General features: G+C 39.7%; 4 protein-coding genes across 8 annotated transcripts; 3 read left to right on the top strand and 1 right to left on the bottom strand.

The window, feature by feature from the left end:
• Positions 1–1,192: 1,192 nt before the first annotated feature.
• On the bottom strand, positions 1,193–3,576 carry LOC103995538 (pentatricopeptide repeat-containing protein At5g15300-like). Its single transcript, XM_009416142.3, has one exon. It carries the CDS (start codon positions 3,523–3,525, stop codon positions 1,966–1,968), a length of 1,560 nt encoding a protein of 519 aa, XP_009414417.2. The 5' UTR covers positions 3,526–3,576; the 3' UTR covers positions 1,193–1,965.
• Positions 3,577–4,521: 945 nt separating this feature from the next.
• LOC103995539 (probable calcium-binding protein CML32) lies at positions 4,522–5,185 on the top strand. Its single transcript, XM_009416143.3, has one exon. The coding sequence runs from the start codon at positions 4,533–4,535 to the stop codon at positions 5,097–5,099; it is 567 nt and encodes a 188-aa protein (XP_009414418.2). The 5' UTR covers positions 4,522–4,532; the 3' UTR covers positions 5,100–5,185.
• Positions 5,186–8,743: 3,558 nt separating this feature from the next.
• On the top strand, positions 8,744–16,347 carry LOC135620342 (uncharacterized). 2 transcript variants are annotated; one of them, XM_065123246.1, is made up of 5 exons: positions 8,744–9,266; positions 9,655–9,770; positions 14,042–14,285; positions 14,658–15,824; positions 15,928–16,347. In XM_065123246.1, exons 1-5 carry the CDS (start codon positions 8,898–8,900, stop codon positions 16,123–16,125), a joined length of 2,094 nt encoding a protein of 697 aa, XP_064979318.1. In that variant the 5' UTR covers positions 8,744–8,897; the 3' UTR covers positions 16,126–16,347. The 2 variants fall into 2 exon arrangements, with proteins under 2 accessions (XP_064979318.1, XP_064979316.1); XM_065123244.1 differs by having other exon boundaries at positions 8,746–9,266; positions 15,925–16,347.
• A 3,165-nt stretch (positions 16,348–19,512) lies between these two features.
• LOC135581567 (protein OCTOPUS-like) lies at positions 19,513–24,196 on the top strand. 4 transcript variants are annotated; one of them, XR_010489695.1, is made up of 3 exons: positions 19,513–21,648; positions 23,141–23,441; positions 23,613–24,196. XR_010489695.1 is itself a non-coding variant. In XM_065123247.1 (2 exons), the coding sequence occupies exon 1, from the start codon at positions 19,812–19,814 to the stop codon at positions 21,624–21,626; it is 1,815 nt and encodes a 604-aa protein (XP_064979319.1). In that variant the 5' UTR covers positions 19,513–19,811; the 3' UTR covers positions 21,627–21,648; positions 23,141–24,196. The 4 variants fall into 4 exon arrangements, 3 of the variants coding, with proteins under 3 accessions (XP_064979319.1, XP_064979320.1, XP_064979321.1); XM_065123247.1 differs by having other exon boundaries at positions 23,141–24,196; XM_065123248.1 differs by having other exon boundaries at positions 23,187–24,196.
• The last annotated feature ends 762 nt before the right edge of the window (positions 24,197–24,958 follow it).

Genomic DNA, 24,958 nt, shown 5'->3' on the forward strand with positions numbered 1-24,958 from the left:
ACTTGAGTCCCACATCCACAGTTAATGGACATCTTTCTCACAATTTTACTCTCCTTTAATAAATCTTAATAAATAATTAAAAAAAAATAAATTAGTTTAAGTTTATTGATATGCATTTTAGTTCGATTAATTAAATTTGGGTGTAAGTTTAGAAACAATACATATTTTATTTATTTTATAACATATCGAGTTTTAAAATAAATTAAAAATATTATTATACTAATTCACCCCTTCTCTTAATATCATTAAGATCCTAACAGTTATATCCTGATAGGTCATTTATAAATATAATGAGATATCTCCCTCCATAAAAATAGAGAATATGAAATTATTCGTAGATATAAATATGAATAATCTCAAGTTATATTTTATTTCTTATTATATTTTTTTTATATATTTAGTTTGCTTTCCTTTAATATAATCTATGCAAACATCAAGATTAATAAAGTTTAACTCTTTTAAAATATTATTCCATAGTAGCAATCTCTATTTCAAGCAATTCAGTATTAGTCTGACCAAGCTTTAGCCCTTGCATAGCAGACCTTATCCTTCAGTGGAGGCATTTCCCAGAGTCCACACTTTACTCGCATATTGTACAAGGCAAAATAATTGTGAGAGAAATATAATATATACCTATTAAAGTTTGAGTGACAGATGTTAAATAGGTATAGATCAAGTCATATTCCAAAAATTATGGTGACCGGTTTGTACAATGCTTTTTGTTGACTCAGTGTGTTGCAATGCCCCTAATGTTTTCGAGTACAATTGTTCTGACTTCTTGCATCCAATGTTAAATGCCTCCATCATTCTCCCTTGCAGTTATTGATCGTGACATCATTTAAGATCATGGGCACATCATGATAGATTCAAATTCTAACAATTTTGACCTTAAACAATTACTCAAGAGCTACTTCAAAGAGAAAGACATACTCCTTGAAACACGAGATTAAGCAGAGAGATGAGAGAAAACCAGATACATGGCAGATAAGAATTATCTGAGAACTAAAAAGCATTACTTAAGCATTTCTAGGAAGATCTTTCAATCTCATCTCTTGAACTAAGTGTTGTACAAAAACCAATTATAACTTGCATCTTATTGGATGAGCATATTGAATCATCTATTTTCAGTATAAAAGAACAATTACCACGAGATTAAGCAGAGAGATAAGAGAAAAACAGAAGCATGGCAGTATGTGAGAACTAAAAAGCAATGCTTAAGCATTTCTAGGAAGGTTTTTCAATCTTATCTCTTGAACTGTGTTGTACAAAAAAACCAGTTATAACTTGCATCTTTTTGCATGAGGTATTACATAGTGAATAATCTATTTTCAGGATAAAATAACATTTACCTCATCAACTGTCATAAACACATAAGAATATGATTATCAGCTTCTCTGAAATAGGATGTAGAGCCTCTTCCAAATCTTCTTTCATTTTTCGGTTGAACTCCTTAGGACCAAGTGAGAGCCATCAATAAGTTGGAACTGGAAACAATATGATGCGCGAGATATGGTTTACGGTTCATGTTATTTCTAGTAGTTCGCTGCCTAAACTTGGCCTTTTCCATGTCTCGTGATTCTCCAATACATCTCACTTGACCATAAATGATAAAGCATATGCAAAGCAATATTCATGAATTCCCAATAACCGGAGAAAAACTCAAAAGGCAAAGATGCTCTTCGAAAGCCAGCCTTTTCTGAACTCACCAGCAGTGATTTTGCAACAAGACAACCATTTTCAAGCTCACCAAAGATTGGATCAGTTGTGGCGGAGCCAAAACCAGATTCCACAACATCTATATTGATGGTTTCTTGCTTCCAAGTTTTGCTAAACTAAACCAGTAATCATTTGTTTGGAAGACTCACATTGGTATCTATCTTGGACCAAGAATCAAGCCCTGCACGCGGCATGCCGCCATTCAACAAGCACATTCAAGACATGTCAATTCCTGAAGTTCTTAGCCTCTTAGATCAGCTCAATCTTACTACAACCTGGAAGCTTTGAAATGCTACAACCTATCATCCCGGCTCTCAGTCGTCCAACATCTGCCCACCTTTCAGCTTCTGCGTAGATGTTCGACATTATAACACACTCCGCATCACTTGGAGACCCCAACTTAGCAAGCTCTTTGAATGCCCTCTCTGCCAATTCAACATTCCCATAGACCCTACAAGCACTAAGAATTGTCTTCCACAGCACCACATTGGCCTCGATAGGCATCTGCTTAATCATTTGGTAGGCTTCTTCCACCAGGCCGCACCGGCTCAGCAGATCAACCATGCAACCGTAGTGCTTTATATTAGGCTCGATCTTGTACTCCTGGATCATTCTCTTGAAGAATGCTTGTCCCTCCTTTAAAAGCCCTTTGTGGCTGCAAGCAATCAATACCCCAAGAAAAGTGATCCGGTTTGGCTTTGCTCCCCCATGGCTTGCCTCCCTCTCCATCGATGCGAACAGCTCGAGAGCCTCCTCAGAATGTCCATGAACAGCTAAAGCCATGATCATCGCATTCCAGCAAGTCACATGTTTCAAGCCCATAGTGTCGAACAGTTGTTTGGCCATCTTCAAGCTACCACACTTTGCATACATATCCAATAAAGCGTTGCCTACATACCCTTCAATCCTATAGCCATTGTTATTTAGGTAGAAATGTATCTCCTGACCCTGATCGAGCACACCGGTCTCGGCACATGCCCCAAGAACAGACACGATCGTCAGTTCGGTCGGCTTGACATTGCTCGCCCGCATTTGCTTGAACAGCTCCAACGCGCGCCCGTAACTCTTGACCCGGACGTAACCCGCGATCATGGAGTTCCACGAGATGGCATCCTTTTGCGGCATCTGGAGAAAGACCCTGTTCGCAGCAGCTATATCGCCGGAGTGGACGTATCGCGTGATCATGCTATTCCACGACGCGACATTCTTCTCGGGCATCGAGTGGAAGAGGCGGTCCGTCGCGTCATGGTCTCCGACACGGTGGTACGCGGCTAACATGACATTCCACGAGACGACGGTCTTCTCGCTGGTTTCGTCGAACAGATTGCGGGCATCGTGAATGTGGCCGCAATGCGAGTACATGGACATCAGGGAGTTGCGGACCAATGCATCAGACTGAAACCCGAGGTGGAGGATCCGGCAGTGAATCTCAGAGCCCTTCCTGGCGAGGGCGATGGCGAGGGAGGAGAGACCAGCGCCCTCGGCGTCGGTGGCTTCGGAGGCTGCGCGGGCACAGGCCTTGAGGAGGAAGGGGAAGGTGAAGGCAGAGGGAGGGATGCCGCGGCGGGACATGAGGTTGTAGACGGGGATGGCGCCGAGGGGAGATATGCTGCGGGAGTAGGCGCGGATCATGGGGTCGCAAAGGTGGGGGATGGCGGGGGAAGGTGCGGCGTCGAAGAGTGAGCGGGCGTGGTAGAGGCTGCCCCAGGAGCGAAGGGCGGCGAGGGTGAGGAGTTTGGCCTGGAGGCGGGGGCAGCGGGCGAGGCCGGACTTGAGGAGGAGTGCGTGGGCCTGCAGCAGGTGGCTCATGGCGCCGCATTTGCCCAGCAGCACTGCTACTTGGTCGGCTGTGTAGGAGACGGTTTTCATTACCATCATTTCTGGCTCCAGTTCGCCATATTTGATTTTTTAATAAGCATATTATTTTAATTAAAATTTTAATAATATCCTTGAATCTAACTAATTTAAGCCCAATAGCAATAGCTAGTTAATTGGTTCAATCAAAACCTTGATCCACATCAAGTTAATTTTGATCGAATCTTTTCGGATCAAGTTAAAGTCAAGTTTTAGTTAGTTACAATCTTACTCTTAATTGATCTCATCTTGTTAATTGCTGTTATGATTCAAAAGCAGATATAAAGTAGACCGGACCGATTCAAGATTATGAAAGGTGAAGTAATGATGAGCTTTTAGAAAGCCAAGCAAATAAAATAAAAATGAACATAAATAAGATGGGTCTAAAAGAAGGGGTTTTTCAAAGTTATTTCTTCTCAACATTACGAATCCAATCTTCCAAAATTAGACCCAAAATTAAAGAAGCAACCGCAAGAAATTTCATTAATTGAACCGGTCAAGAGGAGACCGAGCCCAAAACCCATATGGGATCAAACACGTGTAGCGTTTCCATCTCTTCTTTTTTATTTTATATTTCCATTGCTTTTACATATATCTATTCCATGACAAGTTTTGAGATATCATTATTTACGCTCCTAAAAATTCTGATATTATGAATTTAGAATTAAAATCTCTCAATTATAAAATGCATATTAGCTTACGCTTATTGATTCCGATTACCAACCGTTGAAAAATACAATATTCTTGCTGATTTCTTATATATATATATATATATATATATATATATATATATATATATATATATATATATATATATATATATATATATATATATATATATATATATAGTTTTGTGTTTATTGGTTTTATCCACAACAGATTAAAACCGCATCACTATAAATATGGCGATCGGGCAAAGGGCAATGAGCCAAACCGTTAGTTCGCGACGAGATCCCACTAAGATGGCGCACTTGACGCCGCCGGTTATCACGCCGGCTATCGCCCGCACGGCCGCGCCCTCCTTCCGCCTCCGCTCCACCAGCCTGAACTCCGTTCGCCTCCGCCGCGTCTTCGATCTCTTCGATCGCAACGGTGACGGCGAGATCACCGTCCCGGAGCTCCACCTCGCGCTAGACCGCCTCGGCCTGGGCGCCGACCTCGACGAGCTTGCTGGCGCCGTCGCCGCATACGTCCGGCCCGGCCGCGCCGGCCTCGGCTTCGACGACTTCGAGGCCTTCCACTGCGCCCTCGGGATCGCCCTGTTCGGCGACGGCTCCGCCGTGGAGCCGAAGGCCGAGGAAGAGGAGGAGGAGATGAGGGAGGCGTTCCGGGTGTTCGACGAGAACGGCGACGGGTACATATCGGCGGCGGAGCTGCAGGCGGTGCTCGACAAGCTGGGACTGCTCGAGGGGAGGAGTATCGACGGGGTCCGCCGCATGATCTCCGCCGTCGATCGGGATCGCGATGGACGGGTGGATTTCTTCGAGTTCAAGAACATGATGCGCACCATCGAGTTGGCCGCCTCTTGATCCAACATTCCGTGTTTCCCGCCTTCAATTTTCTTCATATTTACCCCCTTTTTTTTTCCTCCTATATTTTCGTAATTAAATATCCATTTCCGGATCGAGCTCGAGCTGGGATTGTTTAAAATCTAGTTATTGTTTTAATAAAAATTATAATAAAATCATAATTTAGTAGGCATAGCTTCCGATACAAATATAAAAATTAAATTATTTGATAAAATAAACGAATAAATAACATATAAATTTAATGATATGAAGTAGTATCCAATGCGTATCCCCATAATCCATGATAACATAGAAAAATTATATATAATATACACCACAGTAACTAAATTCTAATTAGTAAAGATTGATGCAACAATCAACAAAAAAAGAATAAATATGAGTCACACATTTTCGATTTGTCTCCGGTAATGTTCCTTATTATTGTTATTCTAGTAAAGAGACTCTATATTTTTTTTCAATATATCTAAAATCTCCTCTTTTCAAAACACAATATTTTTAATTAGTTTCTATTTTTTTAAACAGGTGTTTTAGTTTAGTAAAAAAAAAAACCTGTAAATCCATTCAAATGCACTATAACCTATATGTAGTTAATTTAAATACTCATCAACCTTAATGATATAATAAAGGATGATAAATCCATTTTTTATCACTTAAATTTAAATTCATGTCTATATATTTTGAAAAAAAACATGTTATTACATTTATTTGATAATAATAATAACAATGGTAATGATAATAATATGAAATATTACTCAATTTTATTTATGTGTATATGTTTTGGAAAAACTTGTATAAGTCTTTGAATGGACTTTGATAGTTTTTTTTGTTATTGAACTAAAGTACTTTTACCAAGTATTAATAATTTCAAAATCTCACCAACAAAATTTATTACCGTTATTTTAGGTTTTAACCTTTTGTAAATGTTTTGTATGAAAATCTAAGTGGATTTGATATATTTCAATTTTAATTAAAATAAAAATTACAAGCATAAATTTAGGTATATATATATATATATATATATATATATATGTTCATTTATTGTGGGAAGATGACAATCAATAAGGGTTAGATATTATATGTATGTCTTTGAATGTACTAACTAAGTTTTTAATTAATAATTCAAAACATTATAATTCACTCTAATTGGTCTATAATTAGTTTAAATATTAATTATTTTTATTATAAATCTTAAGATTCTATAAAGTAATTAAATGAGAGTTAGAATGAGTTCACTGGAAATTAGAAGTTCTTGGCATATTTTGAAAAATAAAATATAGCAAAAATTCTAATTTTCCCACTAACCTTAAGTTTTTGTTCTTTAAAGATTCTTTTATTCTTGAGAACCACTTTTTTCATGAAGCGTTCGTTGCCCTTACTTAGCATGTTCTTTCTCCCTTATTTCTCCATGTTGTATTGTTATAATTCTTCTCATTCGGTTATTTTAGCATTTCTTCCTATATTACTTTCATGACCTTGGGATTTCTTTTGTCTCTCTAAGTTTATCGTATATGGTTTTGCTTCAGGCGGCTTCTCCTTTCCTATTATCTTTTCCTCTCTTCACGGTACGTTCCCTATTGCTACTGCACCTTATGAACTAACCTTCCTATTCTTGAATATTTTTTATGTTTCTGTGGTGAGATTCTTTAAAGTTTTTTTTCATTGCCCTTGTGAGTGTTTTTTCTCCTTCATCTCTCTCTCTCTCTCCTTATATTATAGGGTTGAGTATCCAAAATGTATATAAGTGATCTAAATGAGCTGAAATTTTGGGCAATGTCACTATAAGCCATCTAAGATCAATTCATCAAATTTGAGGTTTTGAAGGACAAGCATTTACACTGTTCTGAAAAAAAAAACATTTACAACTGATTTACATAAAAATATATATATTTTAAACAATTTACTCACGACATATTGAGTTTAAATGGAACCTAGTTACCGATTCTTAATTTAGATACACTATAATAGTTTTTAGCATATTTTGAACATCTTTAATATGGTTGAGAGTAAAAGAAAATTTGTATAAACACGATCAATTCGAATTAGACCTTCTGGGATAGTTACTGATACGACATGTTTTGGAAGCCCAGACACATCACCGTTGATGTCGCACGCTAAGTCAGAACCGTACCGAGAAGCTGTTCCACCTATCCCGTCCCGAGAGCTCGGACAATGCCATTTGATGCTACTCCTCATGTCCCGGACACAGCGACCGATCAAAAGTCTCGTCCCACCTCTCTAAGGTCAGCGGCCACACGTTACTGATCCCAGTGCAATAGTATAAAACCCTTGGCCGACCTCCGGCCAAGGGGGACGGAGAAAAAAAAAATAATCCACCCCACACTTACTTGCTCATCGGAGGGGCCATGGTCGGGGATCACCCGGCGAGGGATATTTTTGTAAGTGGACGACCGCCCGCGAGCGGCGAGCGTCTCAACTCAGGAATCGCCATCCAGCGCACGAATGAGAGTAGTCAATCGGCTTGAATCTCGACCAACACCAACTAGCACACATTCCCGAGGGCGCGACCATCTCACGAAGATGAGTTGCCAACCACCCCGGAGACAGAGAGACGCAGCTCGGCATACACGGCGTCCGAATCGGCACACCAAAGAACATGGATCAACACCCCGTCGCGAGGGCCCGGTTGACCTCGGCATCCAGCTCAGCCAATAGAAGGTTCTCGACATCGATCCGTGAACCAAGCCATGCTGACTCATCAGCCACGGTATACTTGTTCATTAACGGTTACTATATTGATATTTCATAAGTTTCTTTTTCTTAAGATTACTATATATCATAAAAAAATATTATAAAATGATCATAGACAATGAACTTATTGACCATATCTTTAACGATAGTGAGATTAAATGAATAAAAACTTACCACCCACCCATGTGTTATCTAAGAATAAAAACTTCTTATTCTAAAAGTGATTATAGACGAAAAATATTGAAAATAGTCCTATATAAAATAATTCATTTAACTATCCTTTACATTAAAATTTATTTTTTATTGATATGTCTAAAATTAAAAAAGTATTTTACCAAAATTTGAATTTTTTTACTGATTCATTGATTATTTATTTATTTATTTTATCTCTTTTGCATAAATATTGAAAAAGAGGTTTAAATTTGATAAAAAATATTCGAGTACTATTTAACACAGATTATTTGTATATTTTATAAAAATAAATAATATTTTTTTTGAGAATATTTAACACAAATTATTTAAGATTTAAAAAAAAATAATGTAAGCACTAACCACTATCATGTCTCTACATAACATATACTCTTTTTTATTGTACTGTTCTCATCCCTTTTCTTTGCTGAATTGGTTGGAACAATTTCATTCATGGAAATGAAATGGTCGGACCGGACCGACAAGTTAAAAAAGGGTGAACCGACCGGTCAAAACCTTCTGGGAAAAATAGTCGATCCAAATGTGGGACCCACGTCAAAAGGCCCCGCTTCCCTCCAATCGAAACAAACGTACGTGGATTTGTTGGGTGGCGTGTTTTAGATCATGTGGTTTCCACCGCGACGCCACGTCGCTGTCCCCACCCTACCCCTCGTCTCCTCCAGGTTGTGAGAGACGACGCGCGCGGACCGGAAACGTCCCATAAAGCTCTGGTTCATAACGCCGCCTCGAATCCGCACCTTTTTTATTTTCTCCACGCCGTTCCTGCCATTCTTCCTCCTCCACCCACTCCTCCGCCGGTCACCATCCACCGGTGTTAGAAAGAGAGGAAGAGGAAGCGAAGCGTTTCGTCTCGTCTCGTCTTGTCATCGAACGTTAACGATGGTTCCTTCGAGAAAAGATGGTCTCGGCCGGGACGGGGACGAGGACTCGGATCGGTCGCTGGACGGAGACGCCGCTGAGGGATACAGGGAGAACGAGGGATCCGGATCGGCCGCGGCAGCAGATCATCCCCTGGGCCGCGGCGGCGTCGTCGTCGAGAGGCTGAGACGCCTCCTCCGGGGAGAATCGGATGGCGATATCTCCCACGAGGGCAGCGGCGGCGGGGAGGACGGGGTGCTGCAGTGGCTCCATGCCCTGGATCTGCAGGTTCTCGGCGCCTGCCGTGCGGTTGAGAGGTCAAAGCCTCTTCTCAAGCTTAACGTCTCCAGCGGCCCCGCTGAAGAACGTCTCCTAGCTCAGCTAAGCCAGGTTCGTATCATTTACCCTCGTTAATCTTGGCAAATTCTGTTACGCGCAAGGTGGATCTACTTTTTTATTATATGTATTTGATCTAATAGCTATTCCTTCTCTTTTCTCCTTATCATAACCACACTTTAGGTCGAAAAAGACGTTATATCTCATAGGTCCAGCAACTAATTCTAATTCGGTTAAAAAAAGTTGTAATTCTTGTTAAATTAATACTGCTACTTTGTTGTACTATATGATTAGGATGTTGTTTTTACTGTATGAAAATATGCAAGAACCTAGCTGGATGGCCTTTTATTTGCTGTTTGATTATGTTCTTTATATCCATATTATCCCCTTTTATGTTCAAATGAAAATTAATTTGGTTGTGGTTGATCCTATCTGTGACCAGCATTTTGAAGCATCGGAAGTGGGGATGCTGGCGAGGTGCTTGTATGTTCCTCTTGTTTCTGTTCGTGTAGGAAAGGTTAAGAAGCGAGGGAACATTCTATGCCCAACTGCTACAAGGTAATCAACAAACTTGTATTTATCAAAGATGTAAGGCTTAAATCGGTACCTACCCATGTCTATCTCTGTTAGTTGATTTAAGTGGTTCAGTATAGTCATCTTTTCCATGTATTCTTTTCACTTTATTGTTATGCAACAAATTGATCAATTATGTTGTTCCAAGATTTTCTTTGCCTAATGTGAAATATGCTCATATTTGCTTCTTCCTTGTTCTTTATAGTGTATTCACCACTGGGATTCTTTCTGTGAACATCTACCCTGGAAATCTTTGTTGCTGTAATTTACATTTAGATGTCAACCAAAACAAAGTTAATAGATGCATGACTCTCATGTAATAGATATTAAAAGCAAAGATAATCTGATAAACTATTGCACTTTTGATAGTTCTCTATTTTCTTGCAGTGATTCTATATTTCAGTGCAGGTCAGTTCCTGTTTTCATTGTATTATGCTGTAAAACGTTAGATACCTTCTTTTAGATTTGTAATTTCTACTTTTCTAGAATGTAGTTTAATAGCAAAAAGTACCTCTTGTAAGCTTTTTCTTGATTTCTTAACCAAACAAGAGGTTTTCAGTAAGTATGTACATCACATTTTCAAAGATACACTGCAACTGATCTAGTGAAAATAAAAATCCACCCATTTTTGGGTTATTTCAATATGGAGCACTAGATTTTGCAACAACTTGTGGTCTAATTCACTTGGATCATAGTTGATGTTTGTGCAGGATTGACACATGAATATACATAATGACCAGACAAAATCCATCACTGGAAACATTCATATTCATGAAAAGAAGAATGGAAATGGAAAACGGGAAAAAAAAAAAAAGGGGTCATGAGTGTCACCACAACTTGGTGGAAACGTACATTCGTGAGAAAGAAAAAGGGAAGAGAAAAATGAATAAAGAACAAAAAGTCAAAAGTACTCATTAACACCACTACAACTTGGTGTCTCTAAACCTTTTTTAAACTCATGTCGGTGGATTCGTGTGATGTTTCGAGGCCAAGAAAGTTTGACATAAGTCTAGGAAATTTCATGACATCCTTAGAAAACGCAAAGTTGATATATTGAGTGCATGATTGAACCCGAGGAAGTGCATAATCATTATAGACTTGGGTGCAAAGTAGGAAGTAAGGATAATGAAACGATCGTCCATATTTTTCCAAGCTGACAGGACTTCGTATGAACATGCATGACTTCCATAATATTATGATAAATAGCGTAACTGATGAATCCTGTAATATGACAGTCTTCTTCAGGAGCCACACATCTAACACTAGTAGGGAATGCTATAATTTGAGTCCTTGTGAAGATCAATGTGCTTAGGTACTTAATAGTTTCTTCTTAATTATTTGCATGCTTTTGATATATCAGATGAGTATTCTCATTTGGTACTTCTCTTCTTTCTTGTGGAGGCTTATAGGTTCTGCTTATTGATAGTATACTTTTCTACTCATTATCCACACATTCAATTGATCTTTTTTTGATGTACCTAATCGTACCAGATTATATAATTTTAAACTGTTATAGCCGTGAATAAGTTTGAGATGTGTGAGTGCCAATATCTGCTTCGCTTTTGGTAACATTATGTATTGGATGATATATATGTTATTGTGTTGTGACAAGCTACACTTTGGTGCTTTGTTTGATTAGGTCCAGTGAATAGCCCAGTTCATGGCATGTTAAAGATGATTTGTCCTATTCCTTTTCTTTATTTTCTTTCTAATAGTACTGTGGTTCTAACCTACACAGTATACTGCTAAGGATGCAAGTTTTGATTTAAACTTTCTATGTTAAGTTTAAGTAATCAATTCATAGTGGCTGGAAAATATACCTTAATTGTTGTTGTTTATAAATGATTACAGGATTCTATGTCTCAGCTTAATAGTGATGGCATTGTTCATCATTCCAAGTAAAAATGTCTTTTGATTTGTAGGTGAAGTGGGCGTGTGTGATGTTCTGTTAAGATCTCTGATTTATGAGCAAAGAAGGTAGTTTCTTACATGGACTTCTGGTATATTGAATCTGCATGATGATTATCCTATCCTAGTTGGATTTTAGCAATAGGATCCTCATTATTAGTGAAAACATTTCCTAGGATCTTTATATGCTTAGATTTTAGTAAATATTTATATGATCTTTTAGCTATAACAAATTTCAAATTGATATTCTCACAGATTTATAGTATGCTAAAGGATTTTTATCTTTGTTATGAATTAGTCACTGCAGTCTTACAAATTTATAGTATGCTAGTGAGTTTTTATTTATGTTATAAGTTATTCACTGCATAAAGGTTCCTTTGTGTAGTATGTTAGCTGGTTTAAATTGTTTTTAATGCCATGTCTTAATGGGATAGTGCTTTTCACTTATCAATTTTTTTATCTGGAAGTGCTTTATTTTGTATGTTCATTATGTGAAAAAAGAAGGTACTTGTATTTTGTGATTCTGGCTCTTCATAGTTTGCCCCTAGATGGAATCTTTTCTTTTAGGTTAATGGGAGCTTCTACTTTGAGTAGAAGGCTACGAGTCCTCCTTTGGTGCTTATTCTTGTTTCTACATCATTTTCCAAGATAACTCAAAGAGAAAGACTATGGAATTCTATTTCTTCGATATGTTGTTGATCTTTCTATCTTTCCAACTTCTTGCAGAAACAAACATTAAGCTGCTCTATCCAGTCATATAAGAGGGAAGTGAATCCATTTATCTTTTGTGGGAAATTTAAATTTTCCCTTGAAATATGATTAACTTCATCATTTTCTAATATAATGGTTAGAGTAAAAAAGAAACTCTTACAAGATTTCTTTGTGTCAATAACATGATATTTTGGTTAGATAGTCTAAAAATTAGAGTCTGTCTGATTTTTTTTTTTACATTTTACTTGTTTCTTTTGCTAGGATCTATTGTTGAAAAAAAATATAATTAAGGTTTTCACTTCCTTTTTGTGATCTTGTACTTGGCTAAAATGATTACTTACGCATCCCCCTATAAGGTAATAATATCACATTGTCACAATTTCACCTGTTATCTTGTTGCATTCCTTAAGTAACTTCCAAATTTGAAATTTCTGCTCAGCATCTTTATTTTGATTGCAACTTTTTTGTCTAAGCATCAACTAATGCCTATTGACTTTTACCTAGATCAATCCTTTTTGCTAGTTTCAAGCTTTAATTATTTGCTTTTTGAAAAGTAGTTTTCTCATTTATAGATATTTGATTCATCTTTATATGAAGTTCATTAATTGAGACCTTCCCCAACCCATTCTTGCTAAATTTGTGGATGTTGCTTTTATGTCATTCTATAAATGCTTGGTGGTGTTATATGCATAATTCTTTAAAATGTACCACTATTTGATCTCTCTGTACTTGAAGTTCTTTTTTTCATGCATTTTGTCTAAAATGAACATAATATTCTAATACGAAGACCTTCGAGACCATTGGAATGGAGAGTACAACTAGATTTTGAAATTACTTCAATTCCCTCTGTTTACAGGAAATGGACTGTTTGTAAAGCCTATACTTGAAATTTATGTCTTTGAACATTGGGTTGGGACTAGAAGCAAACTGCAGTGATTTCACATTTCCCTTCATTTACAGCAATCAACTGGCTCTTGATATCAAATTTGATTAAGACCATTATTTGAAAGCATTGCTTTATAATTTGAATGTGAAGACTTCCTTGCAGCTTACAGCAACACATCAATTAATATAAAACACCATTTTGTTATTAGGCCTTTTCAGCTTGATAAAATAAATTTAGTGCAGATATAACTTTGATACATGGTGGTTTCTACAGTATCCACTGGATGCAGATCTGCCTACTTGTAACATATTATCTTTCAAAATTATTTCTAGAGTATATGCATTGACTTGGGAATGATTGTTACGGTTGTTAGCACTCTAACCACTATGGGTCTGTTTGACAACATGAATTATCTATTCCAATATGTTATTCCTTTGAGGAAGGAAATGCTCTAAATCATCTTTGGATTTTGATTCTTGTTTATATTTTCATTCTGAAAAAGGAATGACTTTCTTGATCTCTCACTCATTTGCTAAGACTAGCAAAATACATACAATTTTCAAATATGCTAAAGTCTAAAATTTGCTCTCTGTTTTATCTTGCTTTAAATACTTACAATTGAAGTGGTTAGACTCTGGTTTATGGTCGAATTAACTATGAATATTATTTTCTTTTACATGCATTATTTTTTTATTCATGCTAAACATTTTTTGATAAATTGTTTAACCCTTATTGCCTTCTCTTTGTATAGGGGACAGTTGAATCTCAATCTTTTGCCTTCATCTAATATGCACATTTCATTCATTGGGGATGATGGCTGTACAGAGAGACTTGCTGTTTTGAGTAATGAATTTGATAGCTCTGATGTGATTATCGAAGAAATATCAGCCGATACCTCTGGTCGTTCCTTTCTGCTAAAGTTCCCTGGACATCGGGCCTTGTACTATTGGTGTTCTGAGAAGTCAAAGCTCCATGGACTCGAGTTGCTTGCTAAGGTTTGTTTTTGGTTTCTTTTCTCAATTTTCGTAGCATTCTGCAGTCAAGAAGCTGAAATGTCTGTTGCTGTCACTTTGTGCTTTTCTGATTTGTCAGTTTAGAACTTTGCATTTATTTCATAATTGAACATTAAAGTTGCTTGTATGACTTCATGCATAGTTGCATTGTCCAAAGCTTTTATCTAAACCCACCATTCAGGTGGGGCCATGGTGAATTATGCACTACTGGTGGATTGAACCTGTGACATCCTTGAAAGTAGTGGTGTTTTTAACCAACTGGATTACAGGCAATACACTAAAGTACTTGTAGTTGTAGGTTCTTGGTTTCAGCAACCCTTAATATCAGTAGTAATTGATTTATTTATGCAACAGATGAAAGATCTACTGAGAAGGAAGCCTTCTTTATCCAGTCTTACTGGGATCTCTGTATCACGCCTTGATTCATTTGCAACTCATCTTCGGGCATATCTTCTTGGGTGCTCGAATGCTGCCGAAGCTAATTCAGCTGCTTCATCACATGGTTTACATAGTGGTTCTACTACCAATCAAACTGAATGCCATTCTTCTTCATGTGCACTCTCCAAGTCGTCACGTTTGCGTGCTGTAGAAGCACATATAGGAAAGGTGCATTCGCTCTGCCAGGGCAGTCTTAGTCCGAGATTAAACACTTTCAAGGACGAGATGCGAAGACCGTATTCCTCTATAAGAAGTGGGGCTAGGGAGAAAATCAAGCGGCATGGAGATATCCATCAGATCACATTGACGAGAACCACTGAACTGGTTACTTCAGTTTCTGCTTCATGTACTGCTACCACCAGCAAATGTGAGGATGACAATTCAAGGAGCACTGCACCGAGTTCAACCCTATCTTGTTGCTTGCCTGATGTCTTACCTATCCCTCTCTCGTCATTCAGCCCCATGTCAATTCACCTTCCTCTTTCACAGACCGGATCAAGTTCCTTGTATTCTCCTTACTACTGCTGGTGTCCCCCTTGCCCATCTTCATTGCAGTATGAAGTAGCCCCTTCACATCTGTTAGCCACATTTCCTGAATCCATATCCCTGCCACCATTGTCCTCGCTGCTGTCTGCAACTGCACCTGTAGTTACATCTGTGCCAGCGAGACTAACCATTGACGTTGCTGAGCTTCAAACTCTGACTCTCCCAAGTCTTGTCCCTGACCCACTAGTCCCTGCACCACTTTCTGTGTCGTCACTTACCTTGCCATGTTCGCAACAACTTCCAATTTTTACGCCTTTCATGTCAGACCCCATCGTGCACATTCCACTCATTGATGTTTGTTCTTCTGGTCAGGGTTATCTTGTCAGTGCTGGACCCGCTATATCTACAGTCATTTCACCTTTGCTTCCAAACCTTGTCAATCCTCTGATTCCAAAGACAGAATCTGTAGTGGAGAAAAATGCCAGAGAAACACTTGAGATGCTTTTGGCTTCAGCACCCATTGCATCAGGTCCACGGTTGATGAATGTTCTCCCTGCTGTTTTCAACAATTTAAGTGAGAATTTTACTTGTGACAGTGTGAGTTAATGCAGTAACTTGTCCTCACATTTACTTCTATATTGATTTCTTTCTGTTCTGCTTTTAGTTGGTACTGACTTGTTAGTATGCTTTGCCTCAGAAGGTGAACAATCATTCTGCCATTGCTGCTACCAGCAGTCAGTTCGATGTAGATACTATTTTGACCGACTTATCTTGCAAGGGTTTATGTTCCCTAGAAAAAGGTGCTGTTCACGAAGTTGATGATAGTGTGAGAGGCAACATGGAGGAGCATAATGAGAGTGAGGACTATGATTTGGCGACAAAAAGTTCCACACTTTAGAAGAATGGAATTGCACAGACTACTCGTTAATCAGGCTTACCACTTGTTAATCAGGAATATGTGAGCTTGTAAATCTCTGAAGGGTGAGGTGTAGAGCTTGCAGGCTATTAGATTTGCCAGTTATTGTTTTGTCTAATCCACAAGGAATGACTTCCGGCAGCAACATGTAATTAATTTGTTGTAATACTTTTTGCCCTTGGAGATCAATATCGGTCTTTGAAACTGCTTGTATGTTCGATGAATTGAGGCTTAAAATCTTGTTTGTAAATGTGGCGACTGTATCTATCGTGGAATCTGTCTGTTGTTGGGCATCATGCAGGTACCAGCCTTTAAAAAGATTCTTATTGGTGACAAATTGATCTTATGCTAACTATCATGCTGGGACGGCAGAATTGAGCTTGAGATGACCTACAGGTACGCCTCAGCTGGCCTCAAATTTCCTCTTGAATATGTTTGAAACCAATTATTTTATTGGCCGTTGAAACAGGTATCGTTTATCCGTGCATTTGTGCATCCTGGTGATCTGAGTGGGCGGTTCAGTGTCTATGAAAGGTTAGACGCTTTTACCAGAAATAATTTTTTTTGTTTGGCTTTGGCGTGGCAATATCCTTAATGTTTGGATATTGGAATCGTTTTGCTCGCAACATGAACTTGCCAATATTCCTAATCTTTGGCTTTATAACCAATTGACTTGTCTAACACTCCAATTTCTTTGAAGGAATTTATTTTTGAAGGACTTTAATGAGAGTTGATTTGCATTCTTTAAGATGTTGGAGGGCTTACAAAAGAATGTATGTATCTACCAATTGTGTTGATCATGTCTCTCACATCGTTGTCTCCTACATTGATTTGGACGGTTGAAGGGGCGAACCTGAGCGGGACCGTTTGCCACATTTTATCATTTATATGTTATTGAAATAAAGAGGGATAAAAAGGAAAGAGAACGCAAAGCTTTTGAGAGTCCACCCATGGTTTGATAGATTCAAATGGTGTTACTGATAGGAGTCATCTTATTTCTTAGTCTCCAAATGAAGATTAGGAAACAGAAGAAAAGAAGTTAAAAAAGGGGAAGAGAGATCGTTGTTGTTGTTGTAATAATATTTCAAATATATGTTAGAGAAATTAGAGCATATATTTAAGATTACCTTTGTTTAAAAGCCAAGTTAGCTAGCGAAGAGACCACAATAACTGAATAATATAACTGTAAAGCTGGGTAGATTACCCTTTGGTTGCCCTCTCTCTATAGACTGTCCGAGCAAATGTGTAGCGGTGGTGAGCACCAAGGCAAGGCAAGGCAAGGCAATGGAGGACCCAATCTCAAACGCCTTTCCTTCTCTTTCCTCTCCTCTCCATGACCTGCCAATGTTGCAGCTGATGCTTTTTTGCTTTTGTTAACAGCTTCATCTTTCTGGCTTTTCCGTCAGCCAGCCTCAGCAGGCGCAGTCCTGCTTTTCCTGTGGCCTTTCACTGTGGATGCTGAACGCCCCCCTTCACCCAAGAAGCGATGATGTCCACCGCATTCCATCGACGCTTTTGGAGCAACGTTTCTCATGCCATGGGGTCCCTTCGTGAACCCCAAGAGAGTGGCGTGAATCATGCAGCACGACGCTCCATCAATTAATATGCCACTGTGAGTCCTCAGCAAAGGGAAAGGGAAAGGGAAAGGGAGATGTTTGTCCCTATGCCGGCGCGAGCTTCCATTTCTTTCTTTGGGATCACCCCGCCGCACGCAGTGGGATGATCTGTTCTCTCACAAGTGTTGGTGGTGGGTAGAGAGGCTTAACAAGGCAGATTGATGCCTTCTTCATTCTCTCACTGGTGGATCAAATAAAAGGTCATCAAAATGTCACGTGATATAGCAGTCATGATGGGTTGATCCAATGAGCTGCCCCACCAACCTGCATAAATCTGCTCAGTCTCTTTCTTTAGGCCAATCACTCGCTCATACGAAGAGTGAAGTCTAAGATAGATAATATGAGAGTCTCCTACTGGTGGGGATGCAGATAGACAGATAGATAGATAGATAGATAGATAGATAGATACGAAGTATATCTGTGGATTCATCACCTATGCATGATTTAAATCTATCCTCTTCTGTACACGTGTTGTCTTTTTTTTTTGTTTTTGTTTTTTGGTACAAATTTTGGTAAGCCTCAAAACGGAAAGTTTTTACGTAACTAACTCTCATTTCAAATTTTGGAGTTATTATATACGACATTTCTATTCTTATAGTCTCATTTTATTTATTTTTTAATATTTTTAAAATATCTATTTATAAATAAATATAAATATTTTTTTCCCTTTCCTCTTCTTTCTCGAGAGTGATTCAAGTGAGTGTCAGTAATAGTTACAGGAGGCAAACAACCCCGTGAGGGTTGCCAATTGAAGCAACAATAGCTAGTGGATCCTGTTGCTCAGGTGGTCACCGAAGCTCGATTACCTCAATGCTCCCATGATGTTGAAGGCTTCTTTGAAAGGTGAGAAGAACAGGTGATCGATGAGACAAAGATTCGTGGTGTTCATGGAGAAGACAAGGGAGCTAGGATGCAAACCATAGAGATGAAGGCGTTCCACGACATCAAGTACCATTTTGCCATTGCTTGATTGGATTGGATTGGATTGGATGTTGCAGTTTTTGATATATTCAACATGCAGACAAAAAAAAAAAAGAAAAAGAAAGGAAAAGCTCAATATTTGTTGCTTCCTTTTTCTTCCCATCATCAGAGGAGCAAATGCCAACCATGGAGGAGGAGGATAAACACAGACACGAAAGTTTAGTGGGTGCATTGGCATTGTTTGCCGAAACACACGAGCATCATATTTATTGTCACAGTCATCTCATTCCCCGTCTCAATCGAGTTCCTTCGTCTGTGGCTGTCTTCCTTCATCACTTGGACCACTGTGGAATGCAGACTGTGGCCCTTCGCTTTAGAATCTTGGAACTCGTCGTACTAGTACACCTTCGTACGTACCTTAGTAACCCTTCCATGTTACGGAAACCAAAACCCGTGTTTTAGTCGTCGTCGTCGTCTCCTTGCGACGCTGCTTGGGGTTTCAGTAGGTGCTTTGGGATGGCAGCGTGTGGTCTCAACACAGTCTCCCTCCGCTCCTCCACGACCTGAAATGAAACCCCAACCACGTCCCCCTCCCCTCGCGAGTGGGCTCCACGCCTGCCCTCCAATAAGAGGACGATCCTCCGTGTTTGCTGGTACTAATGGGACAGCTGCACCAACATTATTTGTACTCGTACTGTAATATATTATATATTATATATATATATATATATATATATATATATATATATATATGTTTTCTATGGTTAATCTTCTTGCCTAATTGATTGAGTATTTATTTAATAGGAGAGATGTTAAAGAGGAAAAGAAATAATTAAGAAGCGAATGGTCGACGGGCCAAAGTGGGAAGCACATTAGCTTTTTCTCTTTTCCTCATCCATCCGTTTTATCTTTTTTGTTTCGATCCTCAACCGATGCTGATGATACTAATCACAGTAATACACACTCTCGTCTCTCATTCCTTCGCATTCATCTCTCTCTCTCTCTCTCTCTCTCTCTCTCCCTGCTCTTCTTGTTTTCCATTGAGCATGAGCATATTCTGTTCGATGAAATGTTTGATAGCTTGGTTAGCTAAGTAGCGAGAAGGAAGAGGCACCGCCGCGAGATTACCGCATGGCTCTCGAGATAGGGTCCTTGCCGCCGCCATTCCGGCTTCCGCCCTTCACCTGCGACCTCCACCCCGACGAGACCGTCACGGGCTTCTGCGCTTCGTGCCTCCGGGAGCGCCTTGCCGGCCTCGACGCCGCCCCCGGCCGCCGCTCCACCTCCTCCGTCTCCGCCCTGAAGTCCGTCTTCTCCAGGGTCTCCGCCTCCAGCCATCCCTCCTTCCTCCGCCCCGAGCTCCGCCGCTGCAAATCCTTCTCCTTCACTCGCCGCGCCGTCGCCTCTGCCTTCGGCTTCGAGTCCCAGCGCAGTTCCTGCGACGTCCGCGGCTGGTACACGCTCTGGTCCCTCTTCCGTCAGGACGACTTGGGTAGGGGCTATCAGCCTTTCGCTCCCTCCGCCTCCGCTGCCGCGGCGCCTGCGACGATGGAGGGCGGGGGAATCGAATTCGAGTGCCGGAGCCTCAGGTTCGTCCCTTCTTCCTCCGCCACGGTGCCTTCCCTCGGAACCCGAGCTGAGGAGGACGGCGGGGATGAGATTAGTGCGGCGGATCCGGTGCTTCAAGCGGGAGTGTCGTCGGAGGTGGATGGGGCAGATGCGGTGGAGGAGACAGAGGTGAAGCCGATGAAGGACCACATCGATGAGGACGTCCAGGCGAAGAAGCTGCCTTCCAAAGACCTCAAGGAGATCGCCGGCAGCTTCTGGCTCGCGGCCTCCGTCTTCAGCAAGAAGCTTCACAAGTGGCGGCGAAAGCACAAGGACAAGAAGCGAGGCGAAGCTGCTTCGGCCGTGATGCCCGCTGAGAAGCCGCCCAAATTCTCGCCACGGCTACGCGACACTCAGTCGGAGGTGGCTGTGGATGCGTTCGGTCGGAGATCCTGCGACACGGACCCGAGGTTCTCCCTCGACGCCGCCCGAATGTCCTTCGACGACCCGAGGTTCTCGTTGGACGAGCCGAGAGCCTCATGGGATGGCTACTCGATCGGAGGCCAAGCGGTGTTCTCCCGGCTCCCCGCAATGCTGTCCGTCGTCGAGGATGCCCCTGCTGCTGCCGTCCTCCGGTCGGATGGCCTCATCCCCGTCGAGAAGGATGCTGTCACCCCAGGTGGGTCTGCACAAACTCGGGACTACTACTTGGACTCTTCATCCACTCGTCGCTGGCGAAGCCTTGACCGGTCCAACTCCAACAGTATACGCGAGCATCAGCTCAATGAACTGAAGCCGGTCTCATATGCTAAAGTCTCCCCTGCTGGTGGCACGTTCTTCCCCTTCCACCATGCCAATTTACTTGACACGGATTTGAGAGATTTGAGTTCAAAATCTCAAAGTAACGAGTATGTTGGGAGCTTAGATGCATCTTTCAGAGACCTCCGCGAGGGGGCTGCGACAAAGAAGCCCGGGAAATGGAGCAAAGCATGGAACATTTGGGGGTTCATCCAGCGAAGAAGCAACAGCAGAGCGGGCGCCAATGTGGTTGAGAGATCCTTATCTGAGTCCTGGCCAGGATTACGGTCTCATCAGGGTTACAATGGGAGGATTTTATGGAGAAACAGCACTGTCAGCTCAAGGAGTTCTTTCGGTGTTCATGGTGGCTATGGCGGTATAAGGCATAGCAGCCTAGATATCAATGGTCAGAGTAAGGGGAGGAAGGATTATGTGCTGGAGAGGAATCGAAGTGCTAGGTATTCTCCGAGCTATGGTGATAATGGTATGCTGCGGTTTTACTTAACACCAATGCGGAACAGCCGGAGGAATGGAAGTTCAAGGAAAGGAAGGCATATCAATTCCCAATATTTCGTGAGGAACATGCTAGGCTTGTATTAAGCTAGTGACTTGCTTCTACAAGGTACTTGTTCTTCCTCCACCAATTCAGTCTTGACTTTTTTTTGTTAGTGCATATGATACTTATCCTTGAGTGCCAGATTTTTCTCTTCCATAAAATCTTCAGACGCCGACTGCAGATTACCGAGCATAAGCAACAACTGAATTGTATAAAAGATGTTTATATATATTCTACCAAATCCATTTTAGTATTTATTAAAGTAAAATTTTGACTATCAAGCATCTGCTTCTTGACAAATCTAGTTTGTCTTCTTACTGATATGAATAAACTTCACAAAGGAACTAGTGATGTATACGAAAATATTTTCCATGTTAAGTTTTCATGGAGATGGTTGTGATACTTTGTAGTCATGGTCCTATCATTGCCTTTGGTAAAAGGTGCTATAGGTTACAAATTAGGCAGACATGCTAACGTTGCATAATAGAATGTTGTCTGTAGCAGTCATTATTTTCTGCTATTCCTACTATTATCTTTATTACTGTTTGCTGTATAATAGCAGCAACAAGCTGAAGATTCCCACTTTTTGGAATAAACCATTTGGACCATTTCTGTCTACTGAGCTCCACTGAAAGCGATATAGCTTGCCAAATAAAAGCTAAAACTCTCTTTATCTTTCTCTAACAAAGTCAGAATTTTCTTTTCCTTTAATGTTACAAGTGGTTATTCTGATGAATGCATAGTCTACTTGAAATGAATTCATCGAAGTGGGTTTGAAAACTAATGATTGTCTGTAATAACCATGTAATATAGTATATTGCCTTTTGATAGTCTGTTGTCCTCTTGCCATCCAGTCCTTCAGACCTAACTACCTAACTTCAAAATTGCCTTGCGCCATCAGTCTCTTGTCACCTCGTTTCTATTTCCTGTATATATTTGTTATTTACCTACATTCTAGTCCAAAGAGTTCTATGTAAGCTGTACATGCAACCCAGTTGTATTCCACTACAATTGTTGGCTTTGAGACCTCAGTAAACTCTGCAAACTTGAGTGCATTATTTTGGTTACAATTGAATATAAGTCTAGATCTCTTGATCGTTCATGACTTAACTGGGATTCCTCTGGAGCAGTAAACTTTATTCTGTTATGGGGACTTTGGTGAAAAAAGATGATGGGAAAATGAGAAATAAGAGGATAAACATAAATAAAAGGGTAAACAGAAGGAATTGGTGGCAGCATAGAGATTTACCTTGTGATATAGGCCAAAAGGATAACATACTCAATAAAAATGTTTAAATAGCTTTTCTTTTCATTTATGCCATCACTTATCTGATTGCAGTTGAAAAAATAAATGAATCATTTTATTTTCAAGCTGAAGAAGGAAGGTGCAATTTTTGTCTTGCACTTGATTAGACATTATTTCACATATTTCCTTGAAAGTGCTCTTGATTGTTATACAACCAATTTCTTATCCAGCTGTTCATTTCAATTTGAAATTTGTAAGTGTAGATGTTAATCTTTACCAATACAAATTAAGTTTTTTATTTATGCTTTTCAGGGGAGAACATGCACCTTAATAGTCTGAGTATGCTTGGGCCTTTCAGGTTGTATTGGTGACTAAACACATAAAGATCGTGCAACCCAACACGTATTATGGTTGGTCACAGCTTCTGTTCATTTATTCATGTATCATCATCATCAGCAACTGTGTTCCGGTTCCAAATGTTGGACAGAGCTACAAAAACAAGATCTCAGTCATTTGAATGCCTCTTAGTGCTGACTAATAAAATGGATTGCATTTGAAGTCTCTTGAGGTCTCAAAGTAATGGAACATCAGACCTAATGTGTCGGCTTTTGTGGTACAGGATTTTTCTTTACCAGTACTTGTCAAAATGAATAACCTTCTGTTATCAGTGTCGAAACTCTTCCTTATTTTTCGGCTTAGAGATGAGACTTCGAACTGTAACTTTATTATTGCAGACGGTACTGAGATGCATTCACTAATCATGGACATACCTTTGTTACCGCAGATGATGTCATCTAAAAGAGAGTATCTGTTGGCATTGGCAGGAACAACTTGGATTTCCATTGTTGCTCCTTTCAGCCAACTTGGCAGCTTGGCGACTATAATTGGACATGAAGCTATTATTGAACATGATTAAGTGGCAGCCTTGGTGACTAAGATTGACATGATGCTATTGTTGAACATGATTAAAGACAATGGTGAATGATGAAGTGTGGTACAGAAAATGCAGTGTAGGAGATCCCAGTGTTTAGATGATCCAGATTGGATGCAGAAGCTGACGATGTCTCCTTGAGTCCGGAGGGAGGGAATTTTTTTCTCTTTTTTAGCAAGCAAGCACTGATTTTTGAGTTATCGATCCTGGAATGCAATCAAGAGAATCAGATTTGATTGCTTGGGAGTTAAAAGATGTAATTTACGATGCCGCATCTCTTTGGTGTCCGAATCTGTTCAGTTTCGCTGTATGAAAGGGCTCACTACAAAATGGAAGCTGGTAGGTTTTCTTGTGGGTTATAAACCATAGTTGTTGTATTGGCTACATCATGTTATCTTTGTTGTGTTGAATATATAAACATCGTCCAATACACAAGATTTTCATCAAGATGAAATCTTGAGAGGATTAATATATGTAATTTTATCATTATAAGTGGAAAAAAAAAAATTTTCAACTTGAATCAATGAGTAATTTTATTTTAAAGCTAAAGTCTACTTTGGGTTAAATCATAACACTAGAAAAGCTTATTCTTGTCATAGTTGTTTTTCAAGAATTAAGTTTGTGGATGAAAAATACTAAAAAACTCTACTCAAGAACAATGGTGTCTTCTAGTCTATACCTTACAGTGATAGATAGTCATAGGCCTAAGGCCTATATATAGATTAGACAAGGGAAGGGACCCTAATTCATTGTGATGTTTAGTATCATACTTAATTTTATCCTTAATGTTTTCATTCATGCTGAAAGTAATTGAAAGCATTTTGAGGTAACCTCCTTCGTTATGATTAATAAAAAATATTTTATTTGTCATCAATGTTATGTAATTTATATCATTATTATGAGGGATAATTATAGATAATCAATGTTATGTACTATTTTTTGCCAACCAATTGACACAATTGTTATCTTCTCTCTATTAATTGAGTCACCCAATTGTCTGGCTACCGAAAGATGCGGGTAAGCAAGCATGATGGGATATTTTGTTTGTTACATGGGCATTCTGGTAATTCCATGAAAATAGAGTCACGGACCGCCCTCTCCGACGGTCATATCATCGTGATCTGTTTGATCTGAATGCGAATTCCGAGGATTTGGCTGCTACCCCCAACATATTTCGCGTGTTGTTTACATGATTTAGT

This window comes from Musa acuminata, chromosome BXJ2-8 (genome assembly GCF_036884655.1).
Source record: "Musa acuminata AAA Group cultivar baxijiao chromosome BXJ2-8, Cavendish_Baxijiao_AAA, whole genome shotgun sequence".
Classification (NCBI taxonomy): domain Eukaryota; kingdom Viridiplantae; phylum Streptophyta; class Magnoliopsida; order Zingiberales; family Musaceae; genus Musa; species Musa acuminata.